This window comes from Amphiura filiformis, chromosome 9 (genome assembly GCF_039555335.1).
Source record: "Amphiura filiformis chromosome 9, Afil_fr2py, whole genome shotgun sequence".
In the NCBI taxonomy this organism is placed as follows: domain Eukaryota; kingdom Metazoa; phylum Echinodermata; class Ophiuroidea; order Amphilepidida; family Amphiuridae; genus Amphiura; species Amphiura filiformis.
The window spans coordinates 38,721,024-38,740,736 of record NC_092636.1 but is presented as its reverse complement, the minus strand read 5'-3'; the positions used below and the strand labels follow the sequence as shown (position 1 = coordinate 38,740,736).

The 19,713-nt window shown below is 32.3% G+C and overlaps 1 protein-coding gene across 2 annotated transcripts in view; it reads right to left on the bottom strand.

Moving 5' to 3' along the window:
* LOC140160969 (gamma-aminobutyric acid receptor subunit alpha-2-like) overlaps positions 1 to 17,496 on the bottom strand; it is a 255,302-nt gene extending 237,806 nt beyond the window's left edge. For both annotated transcript variants that reach the window (XM_072184325.1, XM_072184326.1), the window contains exon 1: positions 17,123 to 17,496. In XM_072184325.1, coding sequence (XP_072040426.1) covers positions 17,123 to 17,172 — 50 coding nt within the window. In that variant the 5' untranslated portion in view covers positions 17,173 to 17,496. The remainder of the gene's footprint in view (positions 1 to 17,122) is intronic.
* Between the last annotated feature and the right edge of the window lie 2,217 nt (positions 17,497 to 19,713).

The following is a 19,713-nucleotide window of genomic DNA, read 5'->3' as shown; positions in this document are numbered from 1 at the left end:
GTTCTTATAATTCATATTGTGCTGACTCTATGTTATTCACTATACTAGCGATACCATACTACTGCTAAAATAGTTGTTTTGCTTAAATTATAGGTAAATTAAGATGGTTACATTCCATATTATTGTGCTGACTCTATATTTATTCACTATACTACTTGATACTACCACCTGTAAAATAGTTGTTTGCTTAAATTATTATTGTATGGTAAATTAAGATGGGTTCTTTGTTTTATTTATTTATGTTTATGTGTATATTCGTTGCTGATTCAGTACCATTTATTTGTTAATTGAGGTGGTACATCGTTACCAGGCCTCGGCTTTTGCTTCATCAAATCTTGTTAATACACAATAATTGTATATAATAATGCTATAATGTTTGTAATGAGATTGATGAAAATAAAGATTGATTGATTGATTGTTATTTATTTATTTATTTATTTATTTATTTATTTATTTATTTATTTATTTATTTATTTATTTATTTATTTTTTCAAATTCAGAATGGTAATTCACTTACCTGAAGAATGTAGTTATATACTGGCTTACTAGAAATTTGAGTATTGTTGAAGTTTAGCTGCTTTTAACAAACTGAAGTGTGCTTTTGTGTTATATATAAATATATATGTCACATGAGATTAGAAAAGATACATATCAGAGGATTGAAATATTACCCATATGTTTACATTCTTGCTGAATTAACATGTTCTGTCTAGTTAAAAATGACCAAAAGTGAAATGTATATATAAATTGCACGGGACGTACTTGGAATAATCAACCTACAAGCAGGTGGCACTGATGTCATTAACACTGCAGCTTCGTTATATCAATTTTTATAATAATACCGGCTTTTGATTTTTTTTTTTAATATTTGGCTTTATTTCTTGATGTACAGTTACCACCATTGAATAGATTAATACCAAGAAAGTTATTTGAAAATAGTGTAAAAATATTTTTCCTAGTTTGTATGAAAATAGCATGTTTAGAACACATAATTGTTGACATTCCAAAAACTATTACATTCATCAAATAATTATATTCTAATGATATTGAAAACTTTCCTTTAATGATTCATATCACAAAACCCTTTTCTATTTTTCTAATTTTTTATATATTTATTTTTGACAATCCAAATTGTGAAATTCGGTTGAAACATCCTTGATATTTCACATAATCTGGTTAGATACATAAACTAGTAACAAGTATAATTTTGCGCATGTTATTCTAAACGTTTCTTATTTCATATCTGGGCTTTTGGCAATTACTTTATGTAATATTGTTTATTTATATATTTATTTATTTATTTATTTATTTTTAAATTTAGTGTACAGTATTAAATGTGTCCAAGATATCAACCTGTTCCAATCTCATATATATTCTTTCTCTATAGACCTCCTGTCTTTACTTTATATCTTGAATATGACTTGTCATATAGCTCTTATTTTAATTGCTGCATTAATTTGTGTGTTTGTACAAGGCCAAAAAAAAATTATCTAGTCAAAATTAACTAAACAGTTTACTCTTAAGACCCTTAGGCCAAAACAGTGATTTTACGAAAAATAAATTGTAAAAACAATTCTAATGATGTATGAAAATTTTGTTTGAACAAGAGATAACATATTTACTGACTTTAGATTTCAACTTTAATTTAAAATACGCCTAGTAGCACATAATGTGTGACTTATATTATTGCATATCGTATTATTATATATTGTGAACACTATATCTTTTTTGTATCATATCATATAAAATTATTTTCTAATTTTTGTCATTTTTGACATTAGTTGTGAGTCAGTAACTTCTCTTAATTAATACTGAGAATACTCAATTGTAACACAGCTTATAGAAATTTCGAGTATTGTTTGATTTCTTTGCATGTGACTCAGTATACATTGTATATATATACAAAATATATATAAGACAGAAATTATATCAGAGAGTTGAAAATATGCATGTGTTTATTCTTGCGGAATTAACTGCATGTTCCACAACCGATAACGATTGCAGAAATGAAATAAAAATTAAATGTAACCGAATTTTTAGGGACGTACTTGGAATAATCAACCTACAAGCAATGTGCTGCCAGTGTCGCGCTGCTGCAGCTTCGTTATATCGATTTTGATAATAATATAGAAGCTTTTTGGTTTTTTATCTTTAGCTTTATGCGATTCATTCTTGGTATGTTAGAGCTTCATCCTAAAGAGGTCTCGAAATAAAGTATTAAACAAAATTGCGCCTGGTGTATAGAAAATACTTAAAACCTAATGCAGTCATAACCAAAATAATTATGTTCAATGGTGATGAGCTTACCCTTCACAATAGTTCTTCGCACAAAACCCTTTTCTATTTTCAATTTTTATATATTTATTTTTGACAATCCAGGTATGATCGTTTGAACTCTTGGTAAAGGCGGGTCTTGAAAATGGGTGGTGAAGCAAACTGGTGAAAATGAATTACATTGTTCTAGACGTTTCTTATTTGATATCTAAACGCTTTTTTAGCATTCAATACAAATAATATTTATTTATTTATTAATTTCATTATTACAGGTTCATTTAACTTCATAACATGATCTATTACAATTATAATACCCAGAAAAGAAAGAAAATTGTCGAACTGACATCCATAAAGTCACTGATGTTTTTATGTACTTAATTCTAAACGGAATAGTTGCCAAATTAATTAAGCTAGCTGATGATGAATTCAAAAAATAGTATGTTAAGGTATCTAAAGATAACAAATAATGTCACCGTTCCATATTGTGCTGAATCTATGTTATTCTATACTATTGATACACACTACTGCTATAATATTTGCCTATGAAATTGTATTATGGTAAATTAAAATGGGTTCTTATAAATTATATTTGTTCATATTGTTCTTCTACTTGATATACTATACCTTAAGCAATTGTTTCCTTGAAATTTATTATGGTAAATTAAAGATGAGTTTATAAATTATATTACTGACTCTATATTGTTATACTTTTAGCAATATATAATTTAAAATTATTATTATAGTATTGAGTTAGATAAGTTCTTTGTTTATTTATTTATGTTTATAATATATTCGTTGTTTTGATTAAATTATAATTATTTGTTGATGAAATTTGCATCGTTACCAGGCCTCGGCACTTCATCAAATCTTGTTAATACACAATAATTGTATATAATAATGCTATAATGTTTGTAATGATTGATGAAAATAAAGATTGATTGGTGGATGACTATTTATTTATTTATTTATTTATTTATTTATTTATTTGTTTATTTATTTATTTATTTTTTAATTCAAATCGGTAAATTCTTTGGAAGAATGTAGTTATATATGCAAACTTATAGAAATTTCGAGTATTATTCTGAAGTTTCTTTATAAAACTCAAGTGTACATTATTGTCATATATATAAATCTATGCATGAACAGAAAAGATACCATCAGAGGATTTGAAATATTACCTTATGTTTTTACGATATATAATTAACATATTGTCAATAAGATTGAGAAATGTTACGAAATTAAAAATGTATGCTCTAGATTGCAGGGACGTACTTGGAATAATCAACCTACAAGCAGTCGCGCGTGTGTGCTGCTGCAGCTTCGTTCTGTCATTTTTTTCAATAATACCGACTTTAGTTTTTTTCCCAATATTTTAAAACTTTGTTTCTTGATGTGCAGTTGCAAATAAGATAGATTAATCTGAAGAAAGGTCTTGTGGTATAAAAAATGTTACTTCTAATTTGTCATCAACATCATTCCTGGTATTTCCAAACCTAATACGTTAGTCATCATTATATTTAAACACTTTTAAATGATTCATATCATAAAACCCTTTTCTGTTTTTCTAATTTTTATATATTTATTTTGACAATCAAATTGGCAATTAGGTTGGTACATCACTTCGGTAAAAATATTAAAAACTAGTAGCAAAATATATGTTTTGTACATATTGTTCTAAAACGTTTTGTATTTCATATCTTAACGCTTTTGACATTGTTTGTAAATATAATGTTTATATATTTATTTATTTATTTATTTATTTTTCAAATTTAGAGTGTGCTGTTGTTATATTAGATTAATCAACCTGTTCCAAATCTACTATGAGTAGCACTCATATTGCACTATCTATCTTATAATTCTCCTGTATTTTACTTCTGTTATCTTAAAATGAGGCATCCTTGAACAAATAATAACAAACTCTTGTTACATTAAAAATTATCTAGTCCCGAGAATTCCTTCAAAATAAAGTTGCTCTTCTCCAAGACCACAGGCCAAAAGCTTATTGATTTTTACGAAAGAAAAAAATAAGCCCCGTAAAACAATTTCTGCCGTGATATTAAGTGCATTTGGAGCAAAGAATAACATATTTTATTTGATTTCGACTTATTTAAGATAAGCCTAGTAGCACATAATGTGAACATATTACCTTAATCTGCAATATTGTTGACATAATATTTCAATGAACTTGAAAGCACTGTTTCACAATATCTTTTGTATATTATCATTCTCAAACATTTTCAATTTAATATTTTGACGTTAGATTGTAAGGTCAGTAACTTCTCTTAATTAATACCTGGAAGAATATAGTTATATACAGAGCTTATAGAAATTTCGAGTATTGTTTCTAAGTTTCTTCTTATGAACTCAAGTGTACATTATTGTCCATATAAAATATATATGTCACATGAGACGAAAGTACATATCAGAGGATTAATGTATATGTTTTACATTGCGCAGAATTAACTGCATGTTCTAACTCACAATAAGTTGCAGGAAATGAAACAAAATTAAATGTGTATCTAAAATTTTTAGGATACTTGGAATAATCAACCTACAAGCAGTGCTTAACAGTGTCGCGCTTGCTGCAGCTTCAAGTTATAAATTTTTATAATATTGGCTTTGATTTTTTAATATTTAAAAGCTTCATACGATTCCATTCCTGATATGTATTACGACTAATCTAAGAGAGACGAGGTCTCGAAATAAAATACTCAAATAATGTGCCCTAGTTTGTATAGAAAATAATTTGTATTTAGGTACATAATTGTTGACATTTCAAAACCTAATGCAGTCGTCAAAATAAATTATGATCAATGATATTGAAAGCAGCTTTTTCACAATAGTTCATATATCCACCAAAGGCCCTTTTCGATTTTTCTAATTTTGCATATATTGTATTTTGACAATCAAATTGTGAAATTCGGTTAAAACATCACTTGATAAAGGCCGACCATGAAAATGTAGTTGTTAAGCAAACTGGTAGCAAAAGTATATAATTTTGCGCATATTATTCCTAAACGTTTCTTATTTCATATCTTAACGCTTTTTGGCAAATATTTGTAAATATATATTTATTTATTTATTTATTTATTTATTTATTTTTCAAATTCAAATTAATGCAGTATTGTCATGTCAAGGTCGATAACACCAAATTCGTCTATAGTAGCATGTCATTATTGCACTATCTTTATACATGAATTCTCTATATCTTTGCTTTATTTATCTCCCAAAAATAATAGGGCATGTGACGCAAATATGCTCGCGCTTATTTTCAATTGCATTAATTGTTTGTTTGAGAGGCCAAATAAAGATTGCTCTAGTTAGAATTTAACTAAATTAATTTGCCCCTAAGACCCTTAGGCCAAAAACATTGATTTTGACGAAAATAAGCCCGTAAAAACAATTCTGCAATGATATTTAAAAGTACATTTGGAGCAAGAGAGATAACATATTTTATTTTGATTTCTGACTTATTTAAAGATACGCCTAATAGCTTTATAATGTGTTAACATTACCTTATGTCTACAATATTATTGACATAACATGTTCAATGACCTTAAAGCACTGTTTCACAATATCTTTGTATCATATCATTCCTCAAACCTATTTTACTAATGTTTATTATTTTTTGACAGTCCAGATTATAGAGGTCTGATGGCTTCTCTTATATTAACACCTGAAGAATGTAGGTTATATGCAAACTTACCAGTAATTGCGATTATTGTTCTAGAAGTTTCTTCTTATGTGATCAATGTTTTATTAAATTGTTTAAATTATTTTTAATTATGTATACAGTCATTTTAAAACTCAAGTGTACAGTATTGTCATATAGCAAGGTTGTCAACAGCTTTTTCAAATCCCTAAGGTAGCATGTTATATTGCATTAACTCCTATATAAGAGAATTCTCCCGTCTTTATTTCTGTTATCTTAAAATAAGGCATATGATGCAAATATGCTCGCTCTTATTTCCAATTTGCATTAATTTGTGTTGTTTATACAGAGGCTAAATATAAAAAGATTGGTGGAGTTAGAAGTCCTTCTAAAAATAAAATGCTTCTAAGACCCTTAGGCCAAAGAAACATTAATTTCACGAAAAGAAATTCACGTCAAAACAATTCTTTAATGATGCTAGAATTACATTTTGGACCATGAGAGCACAGACCTGCGAGATTGTGTTGATCCCATTTTCTTAATGTTCAGACAGATATATACAGTAGCCTACAAGCAGCCGGTACGTACTTCCAACTTACAAGGTGGGGCATAATTACGACCCGCCAGGAGTTTCTTTTCGCATGACTTGCAAGAAACTCTCTTGAGAAGAAATAAGAACAATTTATTACTTCATTCTTTTTGACCTTTTACAAAAATTAAGCCAGAAGCATGAACAGCAATAATTATCTAAATATAGGTGTACTTTGGTGAATTATATGCGCTAAAATTGAAGCTCAACTTTACAAGATTAGCGGCCAACGGATCTCAAACTAAGATATTTGTAGAGAGATCAACAATCAATTGCAAAATAGTCTAGATCCCGAATTAGACAACGACAGAACTTCAGTCATTATCTCCTGGAAATCCAATTGTCTTTTCAATACACGTATATAATGCTTATCGCTTGATGGCAGCGCAAATTGTATTTACTTAACCATGGTAACTTTTCATGGTGGAGATTAAACTGATCCACTAGAATCTGCATAATCTTTTAAGGTGTTGAACAATCAGTGGATAAAACACTCCACAGCTTCACCCACAGAACATTGAGTGATGTTGAATAATGGGACATACCACAAGAAATAATAACTCAACATGTCATAATCACTATATCTATACAAGAATTCTTAAGTCTGTACTTTTTGTTTTCTTAAACTGAGGCATGTGACATAATATACTCGCTCTTATTTCTTAATTGCATTAATATGTGTTTGTACAGAGGCCAATAAAAGATTGCAATGGTCTAGTTAAAAGTCAAGTAAGATCATATGTCACCTGTGACTCTTAAGCCATGTACATTGATTTTTACGAAGATATCAAAGATCAAACAATTTCTGTAATGATGCTAAGTGCATTTGGAAGTAACGTTTTAAATTGGGGTTAGCTGATGGGGCTAATATAGCCCATCCGCCTACAAATTGCTGCAACACGCCCGTCTCTGTCAAGATGTCATTACATGGATTCTACCTTGTGTTTTGCAATACTTGGTATATAAGGAAATGGTGACAGAGAAATGGTTATTGTAGATATTGGGAGGGAAATTTACGAGATATTCTTACAGTATTGCTAGCGCATTGGTCACTATAATCCATACCATACCCTAAACCTTATCCTAACCTAAAGAGCTGATCATATATCCTAACCCGAACCTTAGCATTAATCCGGACATTAATTCTAATATCTTAGGTGGCGGCAGTCATTCTTAAAGTAGTCTCCGGCAATCACAACATTTTTATACCTTATATGTAAGAAAAATAATTATCAAGCACAAATTACGTGATTTTAATTAAAACAAACTCATAGTGACCATAAAACGAATAAAAACATCGTCTCTCAACACACGATATTGAAAATTCCCGTGCAATGACGTCCCAGTAATACAATGAAGGCTAACGACAATTGAGCTGCAAAATAACCATTACGTCATTGCGCTTACGAATTTCGGCGCGGGAATTTGGATGTCGCGTGTTAAACCCGACTGGTTTTATTGGTCAATATATATGGTCAATATGGTTTGTTTTAAATAAAAACATGTGATTCGTGCTTGATAATTATTTTCTAACATATAAGACATAATAATGTTATGATTGCCGGAATTAACTAAATCCTTGCCATCAGAATGTGTGTAGATTTCCTTTCCGCGTGATTTTAACCTTTACAGGTTGTTGCCAAATATTCTATATAGGTTATTATCAGAATACTATGCACATTAATTTACCGGAAAATATAATTACATATAATTGGTAATAATGAATTGAAAACAGCATGCATGTTAGAAGCCTATTATAAAGTGTCTATACTCAGTCGTCATGTGTCGCCCGGTAATTACAAGCTAATTATATGTTGGATGCTACATTATAAGCTACTACGTTCTATTCATCTACAAAATTCATTGATACTTTATTACTTATATTTTATTGTTTCCATATTATAACGTTTATATTATGAATAAAGGCGCAGATATAAATTATACAGCGCAACGCAGTAAAGCTTCCCTAAGCAGATGTTGCTAAATAAGCGTGATAAAAGATCTTAATAGTAAATAATAGTAGAAAAAGATGGTAGAAGTTTAAATTGGCAACAGACATGAAAAGGAGAATTGCGTAACTGTACACAATGTTATATGACTGGTTCAATTCTCATTCATTTTATACTGCCAGTTCGAACCTCTACCTTGCAAGAAGCAAATAACGCATTATTTGTAGCAATTCGTAGGGTTGTTCTGATGTTGTTGGAATGTCTGTATTTCGTATAGTATACAAGATGTATTAGATTACTAGGTAGTAAACTACCAGTATAATGCTGGAGACAGCGGTCAAGTAGATTGATTGTTCTGTATTGGTGAACTTCAGACCCGCTTCCATGAAAAAGCGATCGATATTAACACATATTAAAATGGTTCTTCGGGGCTCGTTGTATTGAGAAGGTAGCGCATGGTTTTAAGGATGTCATCATTATTTGGTATGATATTATTTTGTTCCATCCTGTATCAATTATTTAAAATAAAACAAATGGCTCTTAAAAGAAGTAACCTTTAGGATAATCAATTTGTGTCAAAAGGAATGTGTGTACAAACATGTCAGTTTCAATTTATTTATTCGTCTGTGTTACTTTTATATTAGCTTCACTGACACAACTGAATCAATATCAGTAATCAAAAACATACAGCCGACGGTGGTTAAATTGGCGATTGAACTTCTTACGATTTTGGGCGGTGAACATAATTCCCAAGCATTACAAATGTTGGCTGCAGTATAAAATGCGTCATGGCTAACTTCACCCTCAATTATCAGCATTGTAAACATGCTGTACTCTAGTGGTCCATTTTCAGTAAACCTTTAACCCTTCGTATCTCAACTAACCGTTCTCAAGCTACAAATACCCTTTTACTAGACGTAACTTTACGAAGGGACCTAACTAGAGACCCCTGCAGTAAATCCCTATTACTAACGAAGGTATATTAAATATTTAAATTATTATACAATTTTTTTTTTTTTTTTTATTTTTACATGTATATTTTCACAACCACGTGGTAGGAAAGGAGTTACAGGGGTTAAAAAGGTAAAGCAGGTACAAAGTCAGTGTCCAAATTGTTTGAGACTCAGGTGACCTTTCACTACCTAAATATTAAAACGTTAAATTTGCTGGAAAATGACATTTTTTCAAAAAAGGCAATGCAAAGGCTAGATAACTTAAAAATCTAAGTAACATTAACGAACAATCCATGAATATACTTGTTCAAGAAACATATTATAGTATTATTTTATATGCCTGTTTAGAGGCATACCAAAACATGTGTATTAAGGAAATCATTCATCATCTCTCCATTTTAACATTTTATTGAAAGCATATGAATTCAAATTTATAGTAAGTTTATTTTCTTACAAATAAAAACAAACTACCTATACTTATGCACTCTCAACAAGTACATAATGAACACATAAATAGATAAAAAATAGGAAATGCGTAATTTATTCGTAGTAAGGTCAAAAATTCAAAAGGTTAAGGGGTATAAACTTGTTTCTCTCACCGTGAAACGTGTCAAGTGCAGAGTAAAATGAGGTAATAAATCACTAGTGATGAAAACCTCTGTGACAAAATGTAGCCACAAGCCTAGGAAGACAATTTTCTTCACAACATACAAACGCATACTTTGTGTGTAGATAAAATATCAGAAAACATTTAACATGAGCGAGAATAACCTAACCAATCTAACCCATTTTATGCTTGAGATTTTGACTTGACATACTTGATTGTGGAGATGATTCCTTACGAAGATAGTCGATAAGTTGTACACTTAAGTGACACTTCACTACCCTCAAGTGACATGTTGAAATTTATTCAGGTCAGGTCTTATTCAAAAAGCAGTTCAGTAGCTTGTGTTTAAAAATCAGTTTACTTTTGGTATCAGGTCATACATGAAAATGCACAATTCGTTAGTTTCACTTACCCATATAGCATTGAAAGTACCATCATGTTATCAATGAGCCAATATATTTTGTGTAGGAATATTTTGAAGAAAAAATTTGCCAAAGTTTGGGCGCATTCGTAAAGTGTTTAATCCCAGGGGGCCACTCAAGTATGATAGTGTATGCATGCATGACCAAATTGTCTTTAAACACCCCCTAAACGAGTTTTACCCTACCAGCAAATCTAGGCCCTTAATAAGGTAATGTAATATAAAATTTACCCCCTGATGAGTTTTTTGGCTAGTAAAAATGACAAAATGTACCCTTTTTGGACTCGTAATTTACCAAAAGTCAGTGTTTTTTAGACCCTAAATGCGTCACCTGCGTAACTTGCCTTGCCAAAAAAAAACGCCCCCTTTTCCTTGTTTTTTGGTCACGCATGCGTACAGACCATTTATGTGAGTGGCCCCCGGGTGTTTAATATAGTAGTGAAAGTAAGTAGGTACTAATACGAAGCAACGCGATGTCAAACAGACTTAAGACAACTCCACACAACCTATACTATAGCCTACATATGTAAATTACTAGGGCATGGGTTTGTAAGTGGGTGCATTTGGTTTGGTGTTTGTGTATCCTGGACGACTTTGCAATGCTCACATGGTACTGATAGTTAAAATAAATAGAAAAAGATTACTTAGACCGAGTGAAAACCCTAACAATGTACGAACATAGTGCATGGTATGATTATACCTCATATCTGACCTAGGTCAGGTCACGACCTTATGTCCTTGCCAGGTGCTTGTGCCTCTAATTCTATGTGTACATGTATGTTGAGGTCTAACGTAGGTGTCTCACAAACGCATGTCACATCGTGTACAACTAAACAAGGAATACAGCGTAATTTATTCGGGTATGTGTCAACATTTCAACAATTTATGCAAAGAGAGATTTTACGCAGAGTGACAGACGTTGACATTTTCTTCCCGACACACTCATTAATACTTTGTGTGTAAGTCAAATATCAGAAATGTGTTAAAGTGAGCGAGAATAACTCCAAGTGACTTCCATCTAACCCACTTTATTCTTGAGATTTCAATTTGACATACATGATTGCGGAGACGATTCCTTACGATGACATTCGATAAGTTGTCCCATGGTCTATGGTTGTTCACTTATGTGACACTTCGCTTGCCTCAAGTGACATGTTGTAAATTATTCAGGTCCATGGGTCCATTTCACCATGATTTCACTAAGCTTTACGTAGCTTCGTAAGTTTCAAAATTAATCGTAACATACAACGCATCGTAAAATCCATTTCACTAAAATGACTTACGATCGGTACTAGTAGCAGGGACTCACTACAGGGATCCTCCTTCTTTCAATCCCTATTCCCACACAGGGCCCATTTCACTAAACTTTACGAAGCTTCATAAGATTCAAAATCAATCGAAAATTACGACTTATCGTAAATCCATTTCACTAAAATGACTTACGATCGGCACCCTTCGTTAGTAATCATGGGAATTACTACAGAGATCCTTCGTATAGTTATATGTCTGTTAAGGGCATTTGTAACTTACGAACGGTTACTTGAGTTAAGAACGGTTAAATATTTTGTGAAATACACCCCTTGTCTCATTCAAAATGCAGTTCAGTAGCTTATGTTTAAAAATTAGTTTACTTTGGTCTCAGGTCATACACTAAAATGCACTATTTAGCTTCACCTTGCCATAGCATTGAAAGTACTATCAATGAGCCGTTACTAACCAATATATTTGTGGAGTAATATTTATGAAGAAAACACGCATATACTCATGTCACACTGTGTACCCTTAACAACTAAACGAGGAACACATGATAGTAATTAAGGCATAATTTATTCGCAGTGAGGGTCAAGATTTCTAAAATTTATGTAAAGAGAGATGTTACGCAAAGAGCTGAACATGACGAGTGATAGGCATGATTCTTCTCCCGAAAATGTCAAACTCATCGTAAAGAGGAAATTATGTCAAAAAATCAATTTGCTAAAAACCTCAGTGACAACGTAAGTTACAAGCCTAGAAAGATATGCATGTACACTTGCCTTTCCAGCATACTCATTAATACTTTCTATGTATAGTAAAATATCAGATAGCAGTTAAAATGAGCGAGAATAACCCCGAGTATATAACTCTTTTATTCTTGAGATTTCGATTTGACATACTTGATTGTGGAGATGATTCCTTCAGAAGATATTCGATAAGTTGTACACTTATGTGACACTTCACTACCCTCAAGTGACATGTTGAAAATTATTCAGGTCCAGGTTTCATTCAAAAAGCATTTCAGTAGCTTATTATGTTTAAAAATCAGTTTACTTTGGTCTTAGGTCATACACTAAATTCATTTCTTTAGTTTCACCTACCCATAGAATTGCAAGTACCATCATGTTATTAATGAGCCATTGCTTACCAATATATTTGTGTAGTAATATTTAGTAAAATATATTTACAAACGTTTGGGCTGTCATAAAGTGTATAAAATATACTGGGTTTGTGGGATGGATTTGGTTTGGGTTGGTGTTTGTAATTCTGGATAAATTTGCAATTTCACATAGTTAAAATAAAGGAATAGATAATTTAGATGAGTGAAAATACTTATTGACTGGTATGATTATGTATCCGTTGATAATGTCAGGAATCCAAATTTTTTTATTCTAAATTATAATAATAATGACTAATATTCACTAATATAAACAAACTACGTATTTACTGTAGTTTATACATCAACACTCAGTATATACACACGTGACCTGACCTAGGTCAGGTCACGACATTGTGTTTCTTGCTTGTTCTTCCTCCAATCCTATGTGTTTACATGTATGTTGCTGGTTTCTCACAAACGCATGTTACATCATGTACACATAATAGTAAAGCTAATTTATTCGTTGCGAGACACATCACTAGCCTCAAGTGACATGTTGAAAACTATTCAGGTCTAGGTCTCACTCAAAAAGCTGTTCAGTAGCTATTGTTTAAAAATCAGTTTACTTTGGTTTCAGGTCATACACTACAATGCATTTATTTACTTTTACTTACTTTAAACCACACTTCCCCACAGAAAATATGCATATGGGGTGTGTTGGGGCAGGTGCGTGTTTGCTTTGCATTACTTCCGATGACTCCAACATAACAACACTCCGAGGACCTCGTTCTTAACGAGGACCTATACACGCGTCCTCGCTACTTAAACCTCGTTAAACGGCGAAAATGAGGTCTTATATCATACTATCCTCTATAGCTTACGTCCTTTTAACACTTGTTCGGTATTACCGATATTTTGAGCACTTGACATGACAACCCAGCGAGGACATTTTGGACTTGTAAATATTTTGTAATTTTTCAAGTCCTCAGAAATACTAGTAATATAAGGGGTGTTTATTGGGATGTATCCTGGGGAAACATTGCAATACTCACATGATACTGAAGTTAAAATAAAATGGAATATATACTTTAGAGTGAAAATCCTAACAATGTACGCACATAGTCACTAATACATCGTATGTCTCCTTTAAATGTCATGCAATATAAAGACAGAGAATACTATATTGATTCATCGTCAAACGCTCCATATTTGTCTTTCTCGAATACACCAAGTAAATTGAGACATTCTAATTATCTGTTTTGCGTAATGCAATCACGACAAGTAACCCCGAGTGACCTCTATTTTATTCTCGCGAGATTTCAATTTGACATACGTGATCATGGAGATGCATGATTCATTAAAAGTATCCGATATAAGTTATACACTCGGATGACACTTCACTAACCTCAAGTGACATGTTCCACATTATTCAGATCCAGATTCTATTCAAAATACAGACAGTATACAATTTTTTTTATTTTAAACAGTTTACTCGGGCTTCAGGGCACACATTTAAATATATTTCGTTGCCTTTGCGTTACCATATAATCGTATCATATGTAATACTGCAACTTTCAAGGTTAACCAATATATATTTGTAGTAAATTTTGTCTGCTTGACAATATACATTTTCTCCATAAATATCGACTACCGTATAATGGACTTGCGTCATAATCTCTACAATAAGTAAAAGAAAAAGCAGATATCACATAAAATGCATCTTGCCTACATGACATAATAAACCCTGAGCTTAACGTGGCTGTGCACTCTCAGGAATACATTAATTAAAAATACTGCAACGTCTTAATTATTTATGATATAGAAAAGTATACATTTGGTACACTTTAACGTCCTAAAGGGACACAAAGAGTTCATATATCCTACTGGAATTCATCTTGTGCACGCATGCTGCCTCTGCCATACCTCGGCGTAAAACAAGGAATCTAAAAAAAAGCACTGATTTGGTGTAAAGGAATCACTAAAACACATTTTCGCCTCAAATTGTTGTAAAGGATCTATAGAATAAGTAAAAAAGCCAAAGTTTTGCTCTTGTATGTTTGATTTGTAATCTATAATATACTCCATTAAACTTTATTTCGTTTGTTCCCTTCCACCCAGCTGTAATAGGGGAGCTGTTAGAGGTAGTGTTGTTTATAGCAAAAACATAGCGTGATATTCCCTATCACGGTATCATGGTAGTGGAACAATGGAACAAACGTAAAGCGCTTTTAAATAAATTGAAAAGGCGCTATATAAAGCCGACAATTATTTGTATTATATATTTGTATTATATATGTGTATACCCATATATCAGAAGGGGTGCAGATTTAAAGGCTAGATTGCGATGAATTCAAATGCTATTGAAACCAACATAGTATCATGGGAAGCTGTCAGTGATTTCAGTGTGTTTTTAAGCGTTAAATCACGGACTATTTTAGATGTATTACTGCCGAATTACGCATCACTTGGATATGGCCAAATGCGATCACATACTAGTTTATCATGTTTATCTGAATTGTATATTTTAGAATATTATTACTATTTACTAAAGACACAAAAATCACTACAAAGAAGACAACTAGTTTTCAGAAATCAACAAACTTTATTTTCTTTGTTTCAGCGGTATAATTAATATTGAATTAGTGCATACACATAAAAAGAAAACAAAAACAAAAACAAATTAATGCGTAGTGATTTAAAGCACGCTACGCACTGGCACAACCTTTAGACAAGCCTCGGGACACATAACAGGTTGTCGCTGACCACTACGGCCCACATCACTCCATAAACTATTAAACAACATTTGAAATTTCGTACGGGTTACAACGAGACAATTAGCAGTAAGTTCCTTGTCCAGAATAATTTCAAGTTAACTCAATTTTTACTCGAGAGCGTACTAACAACCGACAGGGGTCGAACCCGCAATCTCTCGCACCATAGTCAACGCCTTATCGATTGAGGTAACTTGATTGCAAATTGCACTACCCAGCTTACTTCATATGTGCTGACAAGTGTTATATTTGACTTGAATGATAATAATAGGGTTGGGTTGTTGTTTGTTATTAGCATTATTATTAGTGCATCCTAAAAAGGCGGAGATATGGGGTCATGGAGTGCCAAGGATGAAGATATTTTTTAATCAGTTGAGGAGAGCCAACAACAACAACAACAACAGCAACAACAGCAACAGCAACAGCAACAACAACAACAACAACAACAACAACAACAACAACAATAACAATAATAATAATAATAATAACAACAACAACAACAACAATAATAACAACAACAACAACAACAACAACAACAACAACACAACAACAACAACAACAACAACAACAACAACAACAACAACAACAACAACAACAACAACAACTACTACTACTACTACTACTACTACTACTACTACTACTACTACTACTACTACTACTACTACTACTACTACTACTACTACTAATAATAATAATAACAATAATGCGTGACAGATCAAAGGTAACATCACCATCGCCATTAACGTCATCATCATCATTACCACCAACATGGTAGTTTAATCATAACCATGGACTTTTTAAATCCGACGACAGGCAGGATGACCTAGGTCAAGTGGTTAACATAGGTCATGAAAATCACGTGGTGTTATAATAATAGGTCAGTGCCATTTACGATGTAATATAAAATGAAACGTTACGTCCCAAAGAAGAAACAATTTCCGCTCATACATCACCTGGTAAATTAAAATGGCGGCGTTAGCCACTAACTGATTACCTGAATCGTTATAAATCCCTTAAGTAAAGTAATAAATTAGCTTATCTAACTCATCGTACTTAGATGACAAGTTTAATGATGTATTTACGAATTGTAATTGAGGTCACTTAAATTAATGAAGATTAATTTCAAAGATGTCGTTAGATCAAATCACCGCGCTCAAAGTAATTACTGATTGTGACTGAAACAATACGGCCTTTCACTTACTTAATTAGCATAATAAGCTATATTACGATACGCCACAACTTTTCTTGCGCTTTTCTTATTACATATACGTATAATCTTTCAATGGTACAACCAACTCTTAATAATAGTGTTAACAACCTTTTTGTAATAATCCGAAAAGTAAGATATGAATTCAATTGTTCGTCCTTTTATACATGTATAATGTAAACATTGGCAAACAACGGTGGCGCAGTACAAGCCCTAGATTGATATAAAAACTGCGGTAGGAGTACTTGTTAAAATGATGCATACTGCTAACATACATCCACACTTGACATATACGTAATTCAAGTTGTGTTCAATTTTCTCAAATAATTAACAAAATAGTACTTACCGCTGTGTAAGAAAGAAGAGTGTTACGACCAATATACTAAGGCGGCACATGTTGGCAAGATGCACTGAGTACTTATGAAGCTTCGACTGCAAGCTGCGAAACAGAATCCCCACGTGCGTGATTCTCGGCCACTTACTAAAGTAGTCGTAGAAATTGCTTCGACAATTACTGTTATTAACTGAAAATACAGTAAATATCTGTGAAATTGGCTAGCCCAGTTATTTACAGATGTCAGCTGGTTGTGTTTCTATAACAGGGTAAAGCTTTGTCTATGTTTCTGAGCCGTTAGCGTTATATTTACAGCTCTATGGCCAGCTACGCGCTGGTGGGGCTTTCGTGTATCTCGCTCCACATTAAGCAGCAGATGCACTACGTTAGCTAGTTGGCGAAATGTATGCCGGGACTGTACTAGACTTCCGGTTTTAAGCCGAGTTCTGCTGGCTGCCATTAAATTATCAAATAAACGGCACTTGAAGTTTATTGCAATAATGCTATTGTTCATATTATGGATTAAGTATTATATAGTCGATATTGTTTTTTTTTTGTCTTTGCATGCGACATTGATATTATAAAAATAACATTATATTATGACGATAAATTATTCAATTGTCATAATAGTACAGGTGGTATCAGGCAATTAACAGTAACATCGATCAAACTCACATTACCATACCAATTAGTAATTTTACATAGTAAAATAAGTGTATTTCGGAATGTTTTTGGTTATTTGTTTACAATTATACAATATCAAAAATATATAAATAAAATATGCGAATTACATATATAAAAAATATGCTGGACACGCTTATATAAATGTAATATACACTAAGATATAGCGAGGCGACAACTGGTTATACATAGATAATTAACCATCTCACAGAAACACGTAAGATATTATCTACCATGACAGTTTGCAATAAATACAGAAATATTGCCAATAATATGTTAATACAGAATTTTCATGCATATAGCTATAAACCCGTTGTCATGGAAAGTCTAATATAAAAATATCAATACCATGTAACTCAAATATAGAAATGGTTTCTGCGTCTTATAAATAAATAAAACTAATGTTATTCAGCTCTGGCACTTAATCAATGGCCCGATAAAATCTAGTTAAATGTCTGGCGTAGATGGTCATATATATAATACAGTGTGACAGAGGATAGCGATATGTGTATTGCGCGCAGGTTGGTACAATCGTTAATGCCATCCCGAGACAACCCTATACAGATTTAATTTAATCTTACTCCATGCATAATATATGAAAATTAATAAAGCTGAAAAAATAAGCTATGAAATATTATTCTGAAAGATTTGATTATGAACACTTTAACGTCCTAAAGGGACACAAAGAGTTCATATTTCCTGCTGGAATTCATCTTGGGCATGCATGCTGCCGCTGCTATAGCTCGGCGTAAATCAAAATTAACTACTTCATAATGAGGATAAACCTTATAAGAAGATTTCAAACTCGCGAATTTGCTTTTAATTCTGTTCCTAATTCGCTTTAGGTATATTTTAGGAGTGTCACGTAGTATTTGCATAATGCTATAAAATTAATGTCGGAGACAAGAGGCACGTCGGAGGGAAACTATGAACTGTGATGCTGCTCAACTAGAAACACTGATACGTACAGATTCTGCACTGGAACAGTTGAATCTTTATCTATTTATCTATTTGACTATTAAAAAACCCTTAGTGCCTTGGGCAATTCTGTGTGTAAAGGGCATCTTAATACACATAGCAGCAGCCTCGGGTTATAAATAGCTAAACGTAGAACACCTGTACTCAACTGAAGAAGAAGAAAAAAATCGAAATACGTAAGGGCATAAATAGTTGTGTCAATTTGCTACAGAAGAGAGTAAGTTAGGCGTACCATATCCAAGAAGCACCATCACATATTTTACACTGACTTTGCACACATTTTACAATGACGTATAAAATTGAATTTAATGCTTTCAATATCCAAACAGCCATGCATCGGATGTGAGGTGAGAACCGAAAAAAGGTAAACAATATGTTGGTGAGAATATGGCTTGAAGCAAGCCGCAGAGGTGAAACAGGGTGGCGCAAAATGATAACGACGATATGACCTAGTAATTATTGTAATTGGAGTGACGTCATCTGATGCTCTTAGTTTCGCCTCAGTCCAAAAGTACCGTCATCATTATCGACTAACTGACGGTGGTTGTACATGTTAAAGCGGGTTCTCAACTAAAAATGATCACAAGTGATTGTGATTGCGATATGTAAATCGATTAGAAAGGTTCCGAGATTTTTAGGCTACATAATGCTGAAGGAGCTTCATATATTGGCTGAATGGGTAGTCTAAGCATGAATACGACAGTTCATTCTGTTACTCTAAAAGAAAATCATTTTGAACCAAATGATATACATACATGTATATTTTTTTTATCATTGTGGGGTTTCTTTGTTTTTGTTTATAAATATTGTTGCTTGTGCAACTATGGGGACTTTAAACCCAAAAAAGGACACAAGCACTTTTGACAAAGTCGACAAGATCAGCGTGGCTTGCAAGAATTTACCTTGCCTACCCCATTGAACACCTGATCGTTATAACAGCTATA